Below are 15,127 nucleotides of genomic sequence, written 5' to 3' on the forward strand. Positions count from 1 at the left end.
GTCTCCTTAGGATTATCATGGAATGTTGTTTAGTATTCCATTTGATTCTGTTTGTTTGTATTTTTAAAAAATGTTTGCAGAGGGCACGCTCTGGGCCAGGCATGGGCACGATGCTACACCAGCTACAGAGGTGGACCAGACAGGCATGGTCTTTGTCTTCAGGGAGCTCATGATCATATGGGGAAAGAGGCATGTGTAGTGCTGATCAGGACAATAGCAGAGGGACAGAGGAGGGACTCTCCCAGGGGGGGCTTGACTTCATCTGGGAAGAGTCAAGGAACGTGGCCCTGAGAAATTATGTTTGGGCAGTAAAGAAAGGAGAGAGGATTGCAGGAAAGAGAGGGCTTGTTGGAAGGAACCAGAGTAGACCAATGAGACTAAGGGGAGAGTGGCAGGATGAAACTCTAGAGAGGTAGACACAGGCCAGGTCACACAGGGCCTGGAAGGCCATGCCAAGGAGTTTGGCTTTCTCACTCTATTTCCCTTACATCACCTTTCATGATCCTTCCTTGTCTTTTAGATTAATTCCTCTTGGCAAAATATAGGCTTCCTTTGGTCAAAGGTCGGGGCTTATCTTTCTTAACATGTGCAGCTCTGGGTGCCCTGTCAATATTTCTTGAGTTTAGCATGCTAGGTGTATGAAAACCAAATAATGAGCAGTCAGGAAATAATTAAGAAGGAAATAAAAATGGCTCATAGCAAAACTAGTGGTTTTTTTTTTTTTTTTTTTTTTTTACTCCTTAAATAACATTATGAAAGACCTTAGAGAGAATATCCTTCCAAGGATAAAACCGTATGTCTTGTGTTGTGATGTTGACCACATCAGTCAAGGCAAATTGTTGCTGAGAGTTGCTAATCTGATTATAACCACAACAGAACTTGATCTTTACCCAAGTCATCTGATTAACTGTAGTTTACCCACTTTAATAAATAAAGTCTAATCTTGTTTTTAGATTCCAGTCTTCTGTCTCCAACTCTTCCTCCACAAAGTAGCCTGAGTAATTTTTAAAAGAAAAACATAAGTTGCATCAAGTAACTTTGCTCCTTAAAAATGTTTAATACTAAAAAAAAAATGTTTAATACTTTCCCATTTCACTTTTATTCACTTCCAATAAAATCTGCTTCTTTATCATGGCCTTCAGAGAGGCTGTCATAGAAAAGGTTCGGGAGAGAGCTGGGAACTTGAATTCAAGTTTCCTGACTGACAGCTCTATGCTCTTTGGACTGTATTCTACATCCCTCTGAAGTCACTCTCCTACCAGGTGCTGAGTTCAAGTGCTACTTAAATAATAATAATTATCATCTCGCCCCCTTTAAAATCTTGGAACTTTTGAGCTAGAAGACTCTCCAACTCCAGGAAGCCTTCCTTGACTTCCTTCCCTCCTCTGGCTCCCAAAGTACCTTGCAGAACTTCCCACATGCAGTGTGATTGCCTGTTGACCTTCCAGATGTGAGCAACCTGAGGACAACACCTCTGCCTTATTTTTCTTGGTTCTCCCATCTTCTAGCTCAGGTTCTTGTACATTGTAAAATACTTGATAAATCTTCAATGAATCAGTGGAAAAAAGGCTAGAAATTGTCTAGTTATCCCCATTTTATAAATGATGAAAGTGAGGCTCAGAGAGATGGGAAATGACTCACAAATGGTACCTTATGATTGACCAAGATATTTCACTTCTATTTTCTCAATTGTTCCGTGAGTACATGCTCTTACTACCAACCCCATCTATAAATGAGAAAATTGAGGCTCACGGAGATAAAACGACATGCCAAAAGGAACACAGAAAGGCAGGTCGGGAGGCAAAAGGTACAGGTTATATCCAGTTGACTAGTTCAAAGTTACAAGCATCACCAACATGGCCCCTTTTAAGCCAGTCCCCTGCAATTAGCTTCTGTATCTGAAAGGGAAACACTACCTCCCTGGTCTGTTTGTTTGCATCATTAGATCCCCAATACACAACTCGTTGCCTGGCACATGATGGCCCTGACATGTTGGGGATGAAAACAGTATAGCTTTCTGGCTTACGGCGCTCCCACCAGATGGGCAACCTGCTCATGGCATTTGGCGACTAAAATCATGCAAAGCCCAACAAGGTCTAACCTCTTGCCACCCCCTCAGCCAGTCAGGGTCATAATGCAGCATGAAGTCCATTACAGATGCCTCTGCAGCCTGGTACCTGAAGCAAACTTACTCTGGCTCTTCTCTTGCAGAAAGAGCCTCTGGATGACTCCGGATGGACAATTAAAAATGTCCTTTCTATGCCAATTGTGAACAAGAAGGAAGAAATTGTTGGGGTGGCCACGTTTTACAATCGCAAAGATGGGAAACCCTTTGATGAAATGGATGAGACCCTCATGGAGGTACGGTTTTTGAGGAGGCCCCTAGACGTGGTATTCAGAGTCGGCTCACCAACGAACTTGGCTCCCAGAGCCCCATGGTGGGGCTCTTGTATGCTGCTGCCCCAGCTCAGGAGGGATGGGAGCTCACCTTGTAGACACTTTCCTGAATCAACATTTATTCTCTTTGCTCCCCCTTCTGCACTGCAGCAGTTGTCAGAGAAATCTATATTCCCTTTTTTAAAAAATTAATAAACTTTACCTTTTAGAGAAGCTTTAGGTTCCCAGCGAAATTGAGCAGAAAGTACAGAGAGTTCACTTATATCCCATGTCCCCACATACGCACAACACATTCCGTTTTTGTGAAATGATTAGACATCAGGATGGCGTTTCACGTGTGTTAGAGCTTTATTCAAAGTGCATTCCCATCCATTATTTCATCTTATCCTAACACCATCTCTTTGAGGAGGGCAGCACACAGCTAATCAAACCCATTTTGTAGCTGAGCAAATGGAGATTTACAGAGTCTTGCCCTAAGTTACAGAGGCAGGATCAAACCTGGATGTTCTGCCTCTGATTCTTCCTTTCCTTCCTTTCAGTCTTTGACTCAATTCCTGGGCTGGTCTGTCTTAAATCCTGACACTTATGAGTCAATGAACAAACTTGAAAACAGGAAGGATATTTTCCAAGACATGGTGAAATATCATGTGAAGTGTGACAATGAAGAAATCCAGAAAATCTTGGTGAGTAGTGTTTTCTTCCTGTTTCTACTCTAGAAATGGCTGCTATGGGGACAGCTGTCCCTTGCAGGGTTACCGCAGTCTTAGAACCAGACCTTGGATTAACAGCTCTAGAAACTCCATTTTTCTCTGTGCTCAGGGCTAACACGGTACTAGAGATGGAGTCACCAACCACAGTCCCTACTCTTGAGAGGAAGCTCTATCTGAGAGACCAATGGACAATGGTCAGTTGCTCAGAGCCTCCCTCCATGAGGTCAGCTCACTTAGAAGACTCAATCTTTCTGAGCAAAGAAATAGTTCAGAAGGGGGTTAGATGTTTGTAGGAAGCCCTCACATAGTTTCATCACTGTACAGTATATAAGGTAATTTCACACTTATGATGCCCAGTAAGGTGGGCAGGGAAAGGATTTGGTTTTTTTGGCCGTGCCACATGGCATGTGGGATTGTAGTTCCCTGACCAGGGATCGAACCCACGCCCCCTGCATTGGAAGCTTGGAGTCTTAACCACTGGACCGCCAGGGAAGTCCCAGGGTAAGAATTTTTACCCCCATCGTAGAGATGAAGAAATTGAGCCCGAGAAGGGGGAAGTAATTTGTCCCCAAATCACCTAGCTCGTTAAATAGGTCTCATTTAACATTCAGGATAATGAGCAAATTATCACTGTGCTGAAAGGGCTGCCTTGGGAGGTAGTGAGCACCCCATCATGAGAGGTATCTAAGCATAGGCTGAGTGATCATATATCAGGGAAGCTATAGAGGAAAATCCCACCCGGGTGGGAAATTGGATGACAGGCTTTCAAAGATATGTGAGAATCAGTGATCCACCATTCCTGGGATTTTGGTCTCAAAGAGATCAAGATTTTAGAAGTAAACAGAATTAGCCAAAAGGCATTGGATATGATGCCCAGCTGAGTTCCCAAGATTTTGGTTTATACACTGCACAAGTTGAAACAATATAAACCAATATTTTCAGAGGGCATTTCTTAAGCTGGGAAGATACAACAAATTTGATCATTTTGATCCCAATAACTGATAAAGCCAAAGGAGAAAACATCCAGTATGGATGAACTGACCCATGGTTCGCTTGTCTCAGTCCATAATTTTAAGCCAAATGATGGATACGGAGACCCTATGGAGGCGTAGCTTCAGTGAGCCAGTTAAAAGTTAATAGACTATACTCTAGATCAAGAAATCCGAAACCAGTTATTGGGTCCAACTTCCCCCCTCCTGTAGCACAGGGGGAAATAGGCCCGGAGAGGGAAGGAACTTGTCTCAAGTCACACAGTAAGTGAGAGGAAGAGCCAGGACCATGAGCAAGGACTCCAGACCCCCAGTCAGCGATAATAACAATATCAACAACAGCATTACTTAATTTTAGCCCTTACTATGTGCTAAGCACTGCTCTCGGTGATTTACATGCATCATTTAATTTAGTTGCATATATGTTTTTGGAAATGACTTTGCATAAGGGAATTCCCTGGCAGTCCAGTGGTTAGGACTCTGCGCTTCCATTGCAAGGGGCATCGGTTCGATCCCTGGTCTGGGAGCTAAGAACCCACGTTTAAAAAAAAAAAAAAAAAGACTTTGCATAATCTAATTTTAACTTGCCAGTTAAGTACTTTTATTATCCCCATTTTACAAATGAGGAAATGGGAGCTCCAAGCCAGTAACTGGCAGAGCTCGAATATGCACGAACTGCTCCATGGCTCCAAAGCACATGACCTTGAATTTACTTGTCAATAAATGTTGAATGACAGCCTCTCTGAGTTGGTAGCTCTGTTGCAAGAACTTTGGTGGAAGAAGAAAAAAGGAAATGGAAAAGTAGAGATACATTTAGACCTTAGATGTAGTAAACTAATTCTTTTCTCTGCTATTTCGGACCCCGGCAGAAAACCAGAGAAGTATATGGGAAGGAGCCGTGGGAATGCGAGGAAGAAGAACTGGCTGAGATCCTGGTGAGCTGGGCAGCAGAGCTGGCCCTGACCGGTTACAAGTGCAGGGTGTGCCCCAAGCATGGGCGGGGAGTGTCTCTGCCAAGCATGACCCTTGCCACCCTGCTCTGATCCTTCCAGCGGACTCGGGATAGGGACAGGGCTTGGGTGGGGGGGATAGGAGAGGGACCCAGGAACTCTTCATGTGTCCCAGTCACTTGACTCCATGTTTCACACAGCAAGAACAGCTGCCAGATGCAGAGAAATATGAAATTAATAAATTCCACTTCAGCGACCTGCCCCTGACGGAACTGGAGCTGGTGAAATGTGGAATACAGATGTACTATGAGCTCAGGGTGGTGGATAAATTTCACATTCCTCAGGAGGTGAGGTCGAAACAAACGTTTGATTTCCCTTTTTCTTTTCCCTGTTTCTTTTTTGCTTGCTTTAAAAAAAAAAAACCTCAATCTGTAAACTGCCTTAAAAAGAGTGTACCCTCAGCTTTTAGGATTTAAAGCATTAGTCACATCGCACAGATGCGTCATTTATCAGAAAACAGACACATGGTTCCTCTGAACTGTGGTGTCTCTCAAGGTGGGTATTGAGGCACTGAGTTCTGAAGACTATGGATAAATGGGACGCCAAAAGCGGTCCTACAGTCAAACAGAGTGGGAAAAGTGGGTTAAATCCATTTAAACAGGACTTTTTCCCCTGCAGAATTCCTTAGGTGTGCTGTGCATCTAGGGGGACGGGGATGGACAAAAAGGTGGGGGTGGGGGATATATCGCGTGCAGAATTTCCCAGACTTCTTTGATTAAAGCAGCGGTTCTAAATGTGTTGCCCCAAAGGCACATCAGCATCACCTGAAAACGGATCAACACGGGCGCATGGGCACACGCGCCCCCCCATCCCCCCCCCCACACACACTCCTAGCTGTAAGGAATCAGAAACTGTTTTCACAAGGCCTCCCCACAGCCCGGAGCGATTCAGACGTGCACTCAAGTCTGAGAAGCACTGATGTAAAGACCCCTTTGATTTTTCTCCCATACAGCTTTAAGCTTCTCCCAGGGCCTTGTTTCATAACCACGTCCACTGTCATAGTACCTAGCAGTCTGCAGAGTGCTCTCACAGCCTTATTGCCTCTATTGCTAGTTCCCACACGTGGTCCAGGGCGGGGGCTGGAGCATCTGGGCTTCAGCAGGCAGCATCCCCACCACCATCACCCCCAAGCCTTGGCGCAATGCTGCTTCCTCACTGATGTGCATGTGTTCGCAGGTTCTGGTGCGGTTCATGTATTCCCTGAGTAAGGGCTACCGCAGGATCACCTACCACAACTGGCGGCACGGCTTCAACGTGGGGCAGACCATGTTCTCCTTGCTGGTGGTACGACGGTGGCGGCATCTGGGCGGCGTGGTGGGTGGGACCGCGGGCGGCTGCGAGCTCCCGCCACACTGGGACGACTTCGTGCAGCTCCCCTAGCAGCAGCAGCATCATTCTTCTACTTACTGCTTTTTTAAAAAAAATGCAAAAAGAGTACATGCTTAGCATAACTGAATTCCAAGAAGAGAGAAGTATATAAAATAAAAAGTAAAAGAAAGCTACATTCTTCTCCCACCCCCAAGCCGGTATTTGGAGAAAACCATGACACAACTCCTTCAAGATTTTCTTCTAAGAAGCATCGAGACATATTTGTTAACACACACATACACAAAGTTTATTTTGTTCATAACGAATTAAATATTAGTATTCTGTAACACGCTTTTTTCATTTGAAAATATATAAATATATCGATCATATTCTTTAAATATATTTTTGTTGTGGTAAAATATACATAACCTAAAATTTACCATTTTAACCATTTCTAGGTGCACAATTCAGTGGCATTAAGTATGTTCACAATATTGTGCAACCATCACCACTCTCCAACTCTCGAAATTTTCCAACTTCCCAAATAGACACCCTGTCCCCTTTAAACAACAATATTAATGCAGCTCCCCATTTCCCCTGTCCCCAGGCCCTGGCGACCACCATTCTGCTTTTTCAGTCTCTATGAATTTGATTATAGGTATCTCACATGAGTAGAATCACACAGTATTTGTCCTTTTGTGTCTGACTTATTCCACTGAATGTTTTCTTTTTTTTAATTATTTATTTATTTATTTATTTACATCTTTATTGGAGCATAACTGCCCCACAATGGTGTGTTAGTTCCTGCATCACAACAAAGCGAATCAGCCATACATACACACACGCCCCCATATCTCCACCCTCTTGCGTCTCCCTCCCTCCCACCCTCCCTATCCCACCCTCTAGGTTGTCACAAAGCACGGAGCTGATCTCCCTGTGCTATGTGGCTGCTTCCCACTAGCTATCTATTTTACGTTTGGTAGTGTACATATGTCCATGCCACTCTCTCGCTTTGTCACAGCTCACCCTTCCCCCTCCCCATATCCTCAAGTCCGTTCTCCAGTAGGTCTGTGTCTTTATTCCTGTCTTACCCCTAGGTTCTTCATGACATTTTTTTTTCTTAAATTCCATATATATGTGTTAGCATATGGTATTTGTCTTTCTCTTTCTGACTTACTCCACTCTGTATGACAGACTCTAGGTCCAGCCACCTTATTACAAATAGCTCAATTTCGTTTCTTTTTATGGCTGAGTAATATTCCATTGTATATATGTGCCACATCTTCTTTATCCATTCATCTGATAATGGACATTTAGGTTGTTTCTATCTCCTGGCTATTGTAAATAGAGCTGCAATGAATATTTTGGTACATGACTCTTTCTGAATTATGGTTTTCTCAGGGTATATGCCCAGTGGTGGGATTGCTGGGTCATATGGTAGTTCTATTTGTAGTTTTTTAAGGGACCTCCATACTGTTCTCCATAGTGGCTGTACCAATTCACATTGCAAGAGTGTTCCCTTTTCTCCACACCCTCTCCAGCAATTATTGTTTCTAGATTTTTTGATGATGGCCATTCTGACTGGTGTGAGATGATATCTCACTGTAGTTTTGATTTGCATTTCTCTAATGATTAATGATGTCGAGCATTCTTTCATGTGTTTGTTGGCAGTCTGTATATCTTCTTTGGAGAAATGTCTATTTAGGTCTTCTGCCCATTTTTGGATTGGGTTGTTTGTTTTTTTGTTATTAAGCTGCACAAGCTGCTTATAAATTTTGGAGATTAATCCTTTGTCAGTTTCTTCATTTGCAAATATTTTCTCCCATTCTGAGGGTTGTCGTTTGGTCTTGTTTATGGTTTCCTTTGCTGTGAAAAAGCTTTGAAGTTTCATTAGGTCCCATTTCCTTATTTTTGTTTTTATTTCCATTTCTCTAGGAGGTGGGTCAAAAAGGATCTTGCTGTGATTTATGTTATAGAGTGTTCTGTCTATGTTTTCCTCTAAGAGTTTGATAGTTTCTGGTCTTACATTTAGGTCTTTAATCCATTTTGAGCTTATTTTTGTGTATGGTGTTAGGGAGTGATCTAATCTCATACTTTTACATGTACCTGTCCAGTTTTCCCAGCACCACTTATTGAAGAGGCTGTCCTTTCTCCACTGTACATTTCTGCCTCCTTTATCAAAGATAAGGTGACCATATGTGCGTGGGTTTATCTCTGGGCTTTCTGTCCTGTTCTATTGATCTATCTTTCTGTTTTTGTGCCAGTACCATACTGTCTTGATTACTGTAGCTTTGTAGTATAGTCTGAAGTCAGGGAGCCTGATTCCTCCAGCTCCATTTTTCGTTCTCAAGATTGCTTTGGCTATTTGGGGTCTTTTGTGTTTCCATACAAATTGTGAAATTTTTTGTTCTAGTTCTGTGAAAAATGCCACTGGTAGTTTGATAGGGATTGCATTGAATCTGTAGATTGCTTTGGGTAGTAGAGTCATTTTCACAATGTTGATTCTTCCAATCCAAGAACATGGTATATCTCTCCATCTATTTGTATCATCTTTAATTTCTTTCATCAGTGTCTTATAATTTTCTGCATACAGGTCTTTTGTCTCCTTAGGTAGGTTTATTCCTAGATATTTTATTCTTTTTGTTGCAATGGTAAATGGGAGTGCTTTCTTGATTTCACTTTCAGATTTTTCATCATTAGTGTATAGGAATGCCAGAGATTTCTGTGCATTAATTTTGTATCCTGCTACTTTACCAAATTCATTGATTAGCTCTAGTAGTTTTCTGGTAGCATCTTTAGGATTCTCTATGTATAGTATCATGTCATCTGCAAACAGTGACAGCTTTACTTCTTCTTTTCTGATTTGGATTCCTTTTATTTCCTTTTCTTCTCTGATTGCTGTGGCTAAAACTTCCAAAACTGTGTTGAATAAGAGTGGTAAGAGTGGGCAACCTTGTCTTGTTCCTGATCTTAGTGGAAATGCTTTCAGTTTTTCACCATTGAGGACGATGTTGGCTGTGGGTTTGTCATATATGGCCTTTATTATGTTGAGGAAAGTTCCCTCTATGCCTACTTTCTGCAGGGTTTTTATCATAAATGGGTGTTGAATTTTGTTGAAAGCTTTCTCTGCATCTATTGAGATGATCATATGGTTTTTCTCCTTCAATTTGTTAATATGGTGTATCACGTTGATTGATTTGCGTATATTGAAGAATCCTTGCATTCCTTGAATAAACCCCACTTGATCATGGTGTATGATCCTTTTAATGTGTTGTTGGATTCTGTTTGCTAGTATTTTGTTGAGGATTTTTGCATCTATGTTCATCAGTGATATTTGCCTGTAGTTTTCTTTCTTTGTGACATCCTTGTCTGGTTTTGGTATCAAGGTGATGGTGGTCTCATAGAATGAGTCTGGCAGTGTTCCTCCCTCTGCTATATTTTGGAAGAGTTTGAGAAGGATAGGTGTTAGCTCTTCTCTAAATGTTTAACAGAATTCGCCTGTGAAGCCTCCACTGAATGTTTTTAAGGCCTATCCAGGATCTAATTTTATGGCTTCAGAGTACTCTGCATTGTTCAAGTAGACCATAATTTCTTTACCCAGCTCCCCTGTTGTTGGACATGGGGGCTGTTTTCGATCTTTCACTATTACACACAGTGCTACTGTGTCCTTGGATGGACATACCTATGTGTATGTGTCAGTCTTTTTGTCTCAGAGGGTTTGCAGTTTCTATATTTCATTTAAAAGTGTTTTCCCATCCAGGTTATGACACACTTCTCTGCCCTTGCCCAGGCTCCTCATCCTCATTCCTTTCCCTTGTGGCCGGAATGGTCAGGGCAGAGTAAGCTCTAGGGCCAGGAGGCAGGAATTCTGGCTAGGCTGTCATTGAGGGTGAAAAACACACCCCTTAAACTTGATTTATTTCTTAGAGTCACAGAGTCAGCATCACCTCCCCAGGGCTCTTTTCACCCTTGACTCCAACAACCTGCACAAACAAGGAGTTAAGTACTTGCAAGAGGCTCAGGGAAAAATTCTTCTGGGCTGTCCTTGAATCGGTAGACCAGGCTTGGAAGGTTTGCTTTACCAGTCTGGTCATGTTCAAAAACACTCTAAATCCTAAAACTCGAGGGCTGTCAGTTTCTCAACAATCATCCAGTCTGATGTCCTCCACCTTGAGTGTGCACAATGAGATACTGAGGCCCAGAGGGAGATGCGACCAGCTAAGTTCACTCAGGAGTAAGGTGACGCACCAGCCCCATTTGCCTGGGACTGTCCCAGTTCTAGCACAGAAAGTCCCACATCCCAGAAAACCCCTGAGTCCCAGCAAACATCTGGTCACCCTGGGGCGCCATGGGTCGAGCTAAGATCAGACCTATGTTTCCAAGCTCCAAGCCCTCCCCCTCACACCTGAGTTCTCAGCCCTGCTTCCAACCCCCACAAGAAAGGAGTGAGTGCTATCTCTGACTGCTCTTCCAGACTGGAAAGCTGAAGCAATACTTCACAGACCTGGAGGCCCTGGCCATGGTCACTGCCGCCTTCTGCCATGACATTGACCACAGAGGCACCAACAATCTCTACCAAATGAAGTGAGTCAGTGCTTACTGGCCCTCCTCTCTACCTCCTGCCTCCAGGATTGATTACCTAGATCTGGATGGATCTCAGATAGACTCGCTTGCCAAGGAGAAGTCCCACAGTCCACAGCTTCCCACTTCTTCCTGCCCTTTGGATCTGGGTAAACTCCTGTGATAGACAGAATAATGACCCTCAAATATGTCCACACCCCAATGCCTGGAGCCTGGGAATATGTTGCCTTACATTCAAAAAAAAACTTCATGCCTGTGATTAAGTTAAGGATGTTGAAATATAGGGATTATCTTGGGTTATCCAAGTGGGCCCCACATAGTCAGAAGTGTCCTTATAAGAGGGAGGTGGTGGGGATGTCAGAGAGGACAGAAGATGCTACACTGTTGGCTTGGAAGATGGAGGATGGGCCACAAGCCAAGGAATGTAGGGGGCCTCTAGAAGCTAGAAAAGGCAAGGAAACAGATTTTCCACTACAGCCTCCAGAAGGGAAGCAGCTCTGCGGACCCATTTTAGACTTTGAACTCCAGAGCTGTAAGATAATAAAATTTTATTGTTGTAAGCCATTCAGTTTGTGGTAATGTGTCAGAGCAACAACAGGAAACTAATATATTAAACTTCTTCACTCTTCTCCTTCCCTTCCTACCTGTTGAATTAATTCAAGCCAAGATGTTAGTAACTGAGAACGGTTCATTTATTCACCTTGGGTTTACAATGCTCCTAACACCAGTGTGGTAGGCCCTAGGCTAGGCAAAGGAGGTACCAGGGTGAGCAAACCAGACACAGTCCCTGTCCTCACAGAGCTTATATTCTAGATAGTCTCTGAAGCAGAGTCCTTGAACCATGTTCTGGGGGACCCTCGTGACCACCTTGTGGGCTGGGCAGAGCAGGGACGAGTGTGATACCCATATTATAAATGAGGAAACTGAGGCTCTTCCCAGGGCCCACAGCCTGTAAGTCATTAACAAGCCCTAGAACATGCTTCTCTGAGTCTTCTCAGTTCTTTCCGGCTGCTGCAAGTTTAGAGATTGTGTTTACATTTTACCTCGTGGGAAGCTAAGTACTGATCTCAGTGCTTGGCGCATAAAAAGGGCTCAACAAATACTTATTGAATAAAGACATGAATAAATATATTGCTTGTGGGAATTCAGTGGCTTCCCCTAAGGATCAGGTATGGAGGATCTGGGGCTTTGTGATGTTCAAAGTACAGCCCAGTGCCAATGTCCATGGATTGGCACTGGGCCAATAAGTTTCTAAAAGTGCACGTGGCACTGTGTTTGTGTCTTTTTCTGGAGATAAGGGTCCACACTTCTAGGGAGTGCATGACCTCAAAGAAGCCCAGAGTCAATTGTGGACAAAACTAAAGCCTGAGGGTCAGGACACCTGCTATCTAGTCCTATTTCCCACAGTCCTACTGTGTGGCAAATTCCTTCTTATTCCTGAACTTCAACCTCTCTGCCTGCAGAACTAGGAGGTGACAGGAATGGATGATGTTTTTAGCCTTCACCTCAGCCATTTCATACTGATCCTCTCTCTCTCTGTGTGTCTCTCTTTCTCTCCCATTCAGATCCCAGAACCCACTGGCCAAGCTCCATGGGTCCTCCATCTTGGAAAGACACCACTTGGAGTTTGGCAAAACATTGCTGAGAGATGAGGTAGGATGAGGACCCTCTAAACTGGCTTTGGGGCCTGAGAAGGAGTGCCCATCTCACAAGAAGCCTGAGTGTGGCCAGGCATTGGCCCGGGCTGCCTCTCCCATCACCTGGGGCGGCCATCAGTAGTTGAGCAACTTTACTGCCAGCATCACTTCCTATATCTCTCCTATGGTTTTCTCTTTAGAGCTTGAATATCTTTCAAAACCTCAATCGCAGGCAGCATGAGCATGCAATCCACATGATGGACATCGCGATCATTGCTACAGACCTCGCCTTGTATTTCAAGTTGGTGTTTCTTCTTCATTTTAAGAATAACAATGATTAGGGAATTCCCTGGCAAACCAGTTGTTAAGACTGCCATGGGCCCGGGTTCCATCCCTGGTCGGGGAACTAAGATCCCACAAGCCACCCAGTGTGGTCAAAAAAAAGAATAGCAATGATTATAATGATAATGAACACCACAGTTCTAACTGATTTAGTATATGCTCTGTGCCAGGCACCATACTTTTGCTATGGACACATCGACTCTCACTACAGCTCTATGAATTAGATATTTTTACCCCCATTATACAGATGGGGAAACTGAGATCCAGGGGAAGATTAGCTAAGATCAGATAAAAAATCCATGGTAGAGTCTGAGTTAGAACTTAGGTCTTCACTCCCAGGCGTTGGTTCTTTTCACCTTTTTTTTTCTTTTCTTTAATTACGTTGTTTTAATTAGCCTCTGTCTGAAACAGCCAACATTAGGCGGCCAGGGGTTGCCTTATTCTAAGATGTGCTCCTTTAACAAACTGGTGTGTTTTGTAGGAAGAGGACGATGTTCCAAAAGATCGTGGATCAGTCTAAGACATATGAGACTCAACAGGAGTGGACGCAGTACATGATGCTGGATCAGACACGGAAGGAAATCGTTATGTGAGTTGAGACAGGGCTCAAACCCTGATCCCCCTAAGCCCAGGGTCATAAGGCAAAATTCTGCACTGACAGGCCTTGCTGCCTTCAAGAGAGCCCTGGGACACTTTCCATTATGGAGGCCTCTGACATATGAAGCAAAGAAGTTATGCCAAAACAGCATTGCAGAAATTATATGTTTCATCTTTACTCTAACACAAAAATACGAGAAAGTATACTATCATTTTACTTCTTTGTATACAAAAAGTACACTATTTGAAGTATTTCTATCCTAAAATGCAGAATTTTTGTGGTAAAGTGATGTAACTTTAAAGTTTTTGATAAAACATAGAGCATTATACCAATTATGGTTTGAGTGACAGCTAAATGTCACTCAAAATCTGTAGGCTTAATTTCTTGAGTGTTCTTTTATGCATGGCAATGGCCTGCAAAACAGCTGTGCAATTCACAAATTAGTTCCATGAGTTGTGTGATATTTAGTGCTTTGCTGGCACAAGGTCTGGTAATGGGATGCAACTTTAAGTTTTCTGGTGAATGTCTTCTTTTAGTTTCTCTCAGTGTGCTTCCATGATTCACTTCAATTGATGATGGGGTGAGAAGTGTACATCTGAGGCTTTTCTTGAATATGTGGCCCAAGCCAATGGCTCCCCTGGCTCCCCTGTGACAGGTCCTGGGTGTTGATGTCAAAGGAAACAAGTCCTGGCCCAGTACCCAAAGAGGTGTTGTTAGTTTATCCCCAGATGCTTCTGTGGAGATGAGGTTTAATTAAGTCACAAATGTTACAAGTCCCTGCAACAGAGAAGGGGCAGCTGCTGGGACAGGCTCAGGGAAGACTAGGCAAGTGGCCAGTCTTTCCCTCAGCTCTGAAGTTGTCCAAGCAGGCCTCCCCAAAGGTCCTCCCATCCTGGGGAGCAGGGCGATCTGCACCACTGAACAAGGAGGCACACACTGGCTACAGCTGCTCCCGGGCAGACCAGGAGCTGCCCTGCTGGACATTTCAAAATGGTGCTGCAGAAGAACTGAATGACTGGAAAGAACACCAAGTTCTTGGACCGGGGGTCTTATTATTAGAAAAGCTATCTATTCTCCCTATTTAGTTATTCATTTAAAGTGATTCCAAGGAAAATATCGATTTTATTTTGGGGAGAATTAGGAAGCCAATTCCAAAATCCTTATGAGAAATAAGTATGCAAAACAAGCCAAAAAATTCTGAAAGAGAAAGGAAATAATAGGGACCAGCAGAACTGAAGGCAGTTCAGTCCTAGGCATGAGAAGGACAGGTCAATGAACAGACTCAAAAGACAATGCCTATGCTAAAAGTGGATTTTCTGCCAGTGAACGGGATAATTTCATAAATGGTGTTGGGACAATGAGGCGGTCTGATTGTTTTTTTCCAAGACCAGCAAGCAATTCTTCAGTTCTCAGTGAGCACTGACTGCTTGTCCTACAAATTTCACTCAATTCTCACACTATCAACCCGGAGATAGTGTCAGACCCCACTTACTAAGGGCTCAGCCCCACGAGACTGGCTTCCTTTCAGACACCAATGGCAAGTCCATGTTGCCTG

General features: G+C 43.5%; 1 protein-coding gene across 2 annotated transcripts in view; it reads left to right on the forward strand.

Annotated features, from left to right (window-relative positions):
• PDE6A (phosphodiesterase 6A) overlaps positions 1-15,127 on the forward strand; it is a 69,028-nt gene that overhangs the window by 36,994 nt on the left and 16,907 nt on the right. For both annotated transcript variants that reach the window (XM_004280360.3, XM_004280361.2), the window contains 9 exons: positions 2,212-2,361; positions 2,937-3,080; positions 4,966-5,031; positions 5,247-5,393; positions 6,283-6,390; positions 10,889-10,998; positions 12,561-12,648; positions 12,833-12,933; positions 13,456-13,563. In XM_004280360.3, coding sequence (XP_004280408.1) covers positions 2,212-2,361; positions 2,937-3,080; positions 4,966-5,031; positions 5,247-5,393; positions 6,283-6,390; positions 10,889-10,998; positions 12,561-12,648; positions 12,833-12,933; positions 13,456-13,563 — 1,022 coding nt within the window. The remainder of the gene's footprint in view (positions 1-2,211; positions 2,362-2,936; positions 3,081-4,965; positions 5,032-5,246; positions 5,394-6,282; positions 6,391-10,888; positions 10,999-12,560; positions 12,649-12,832; positions 12,934-13,455; positions 13,564-15,127) is intronic.

Source organism: Orcinus orca, chromosome 3 (assembly GCF_937001465.1).
Source record: "Orcinus orca chromosome 3, mOrcOrc1.1, whole genome shotgun sequence".
Taxonomy (NCBI): domain Eukaryota; kingdom Metazoa; phylum Chordata; class Mammalia; order Artiodactyla; family Delphinidae; genus Orcinus; species Orcinus orca.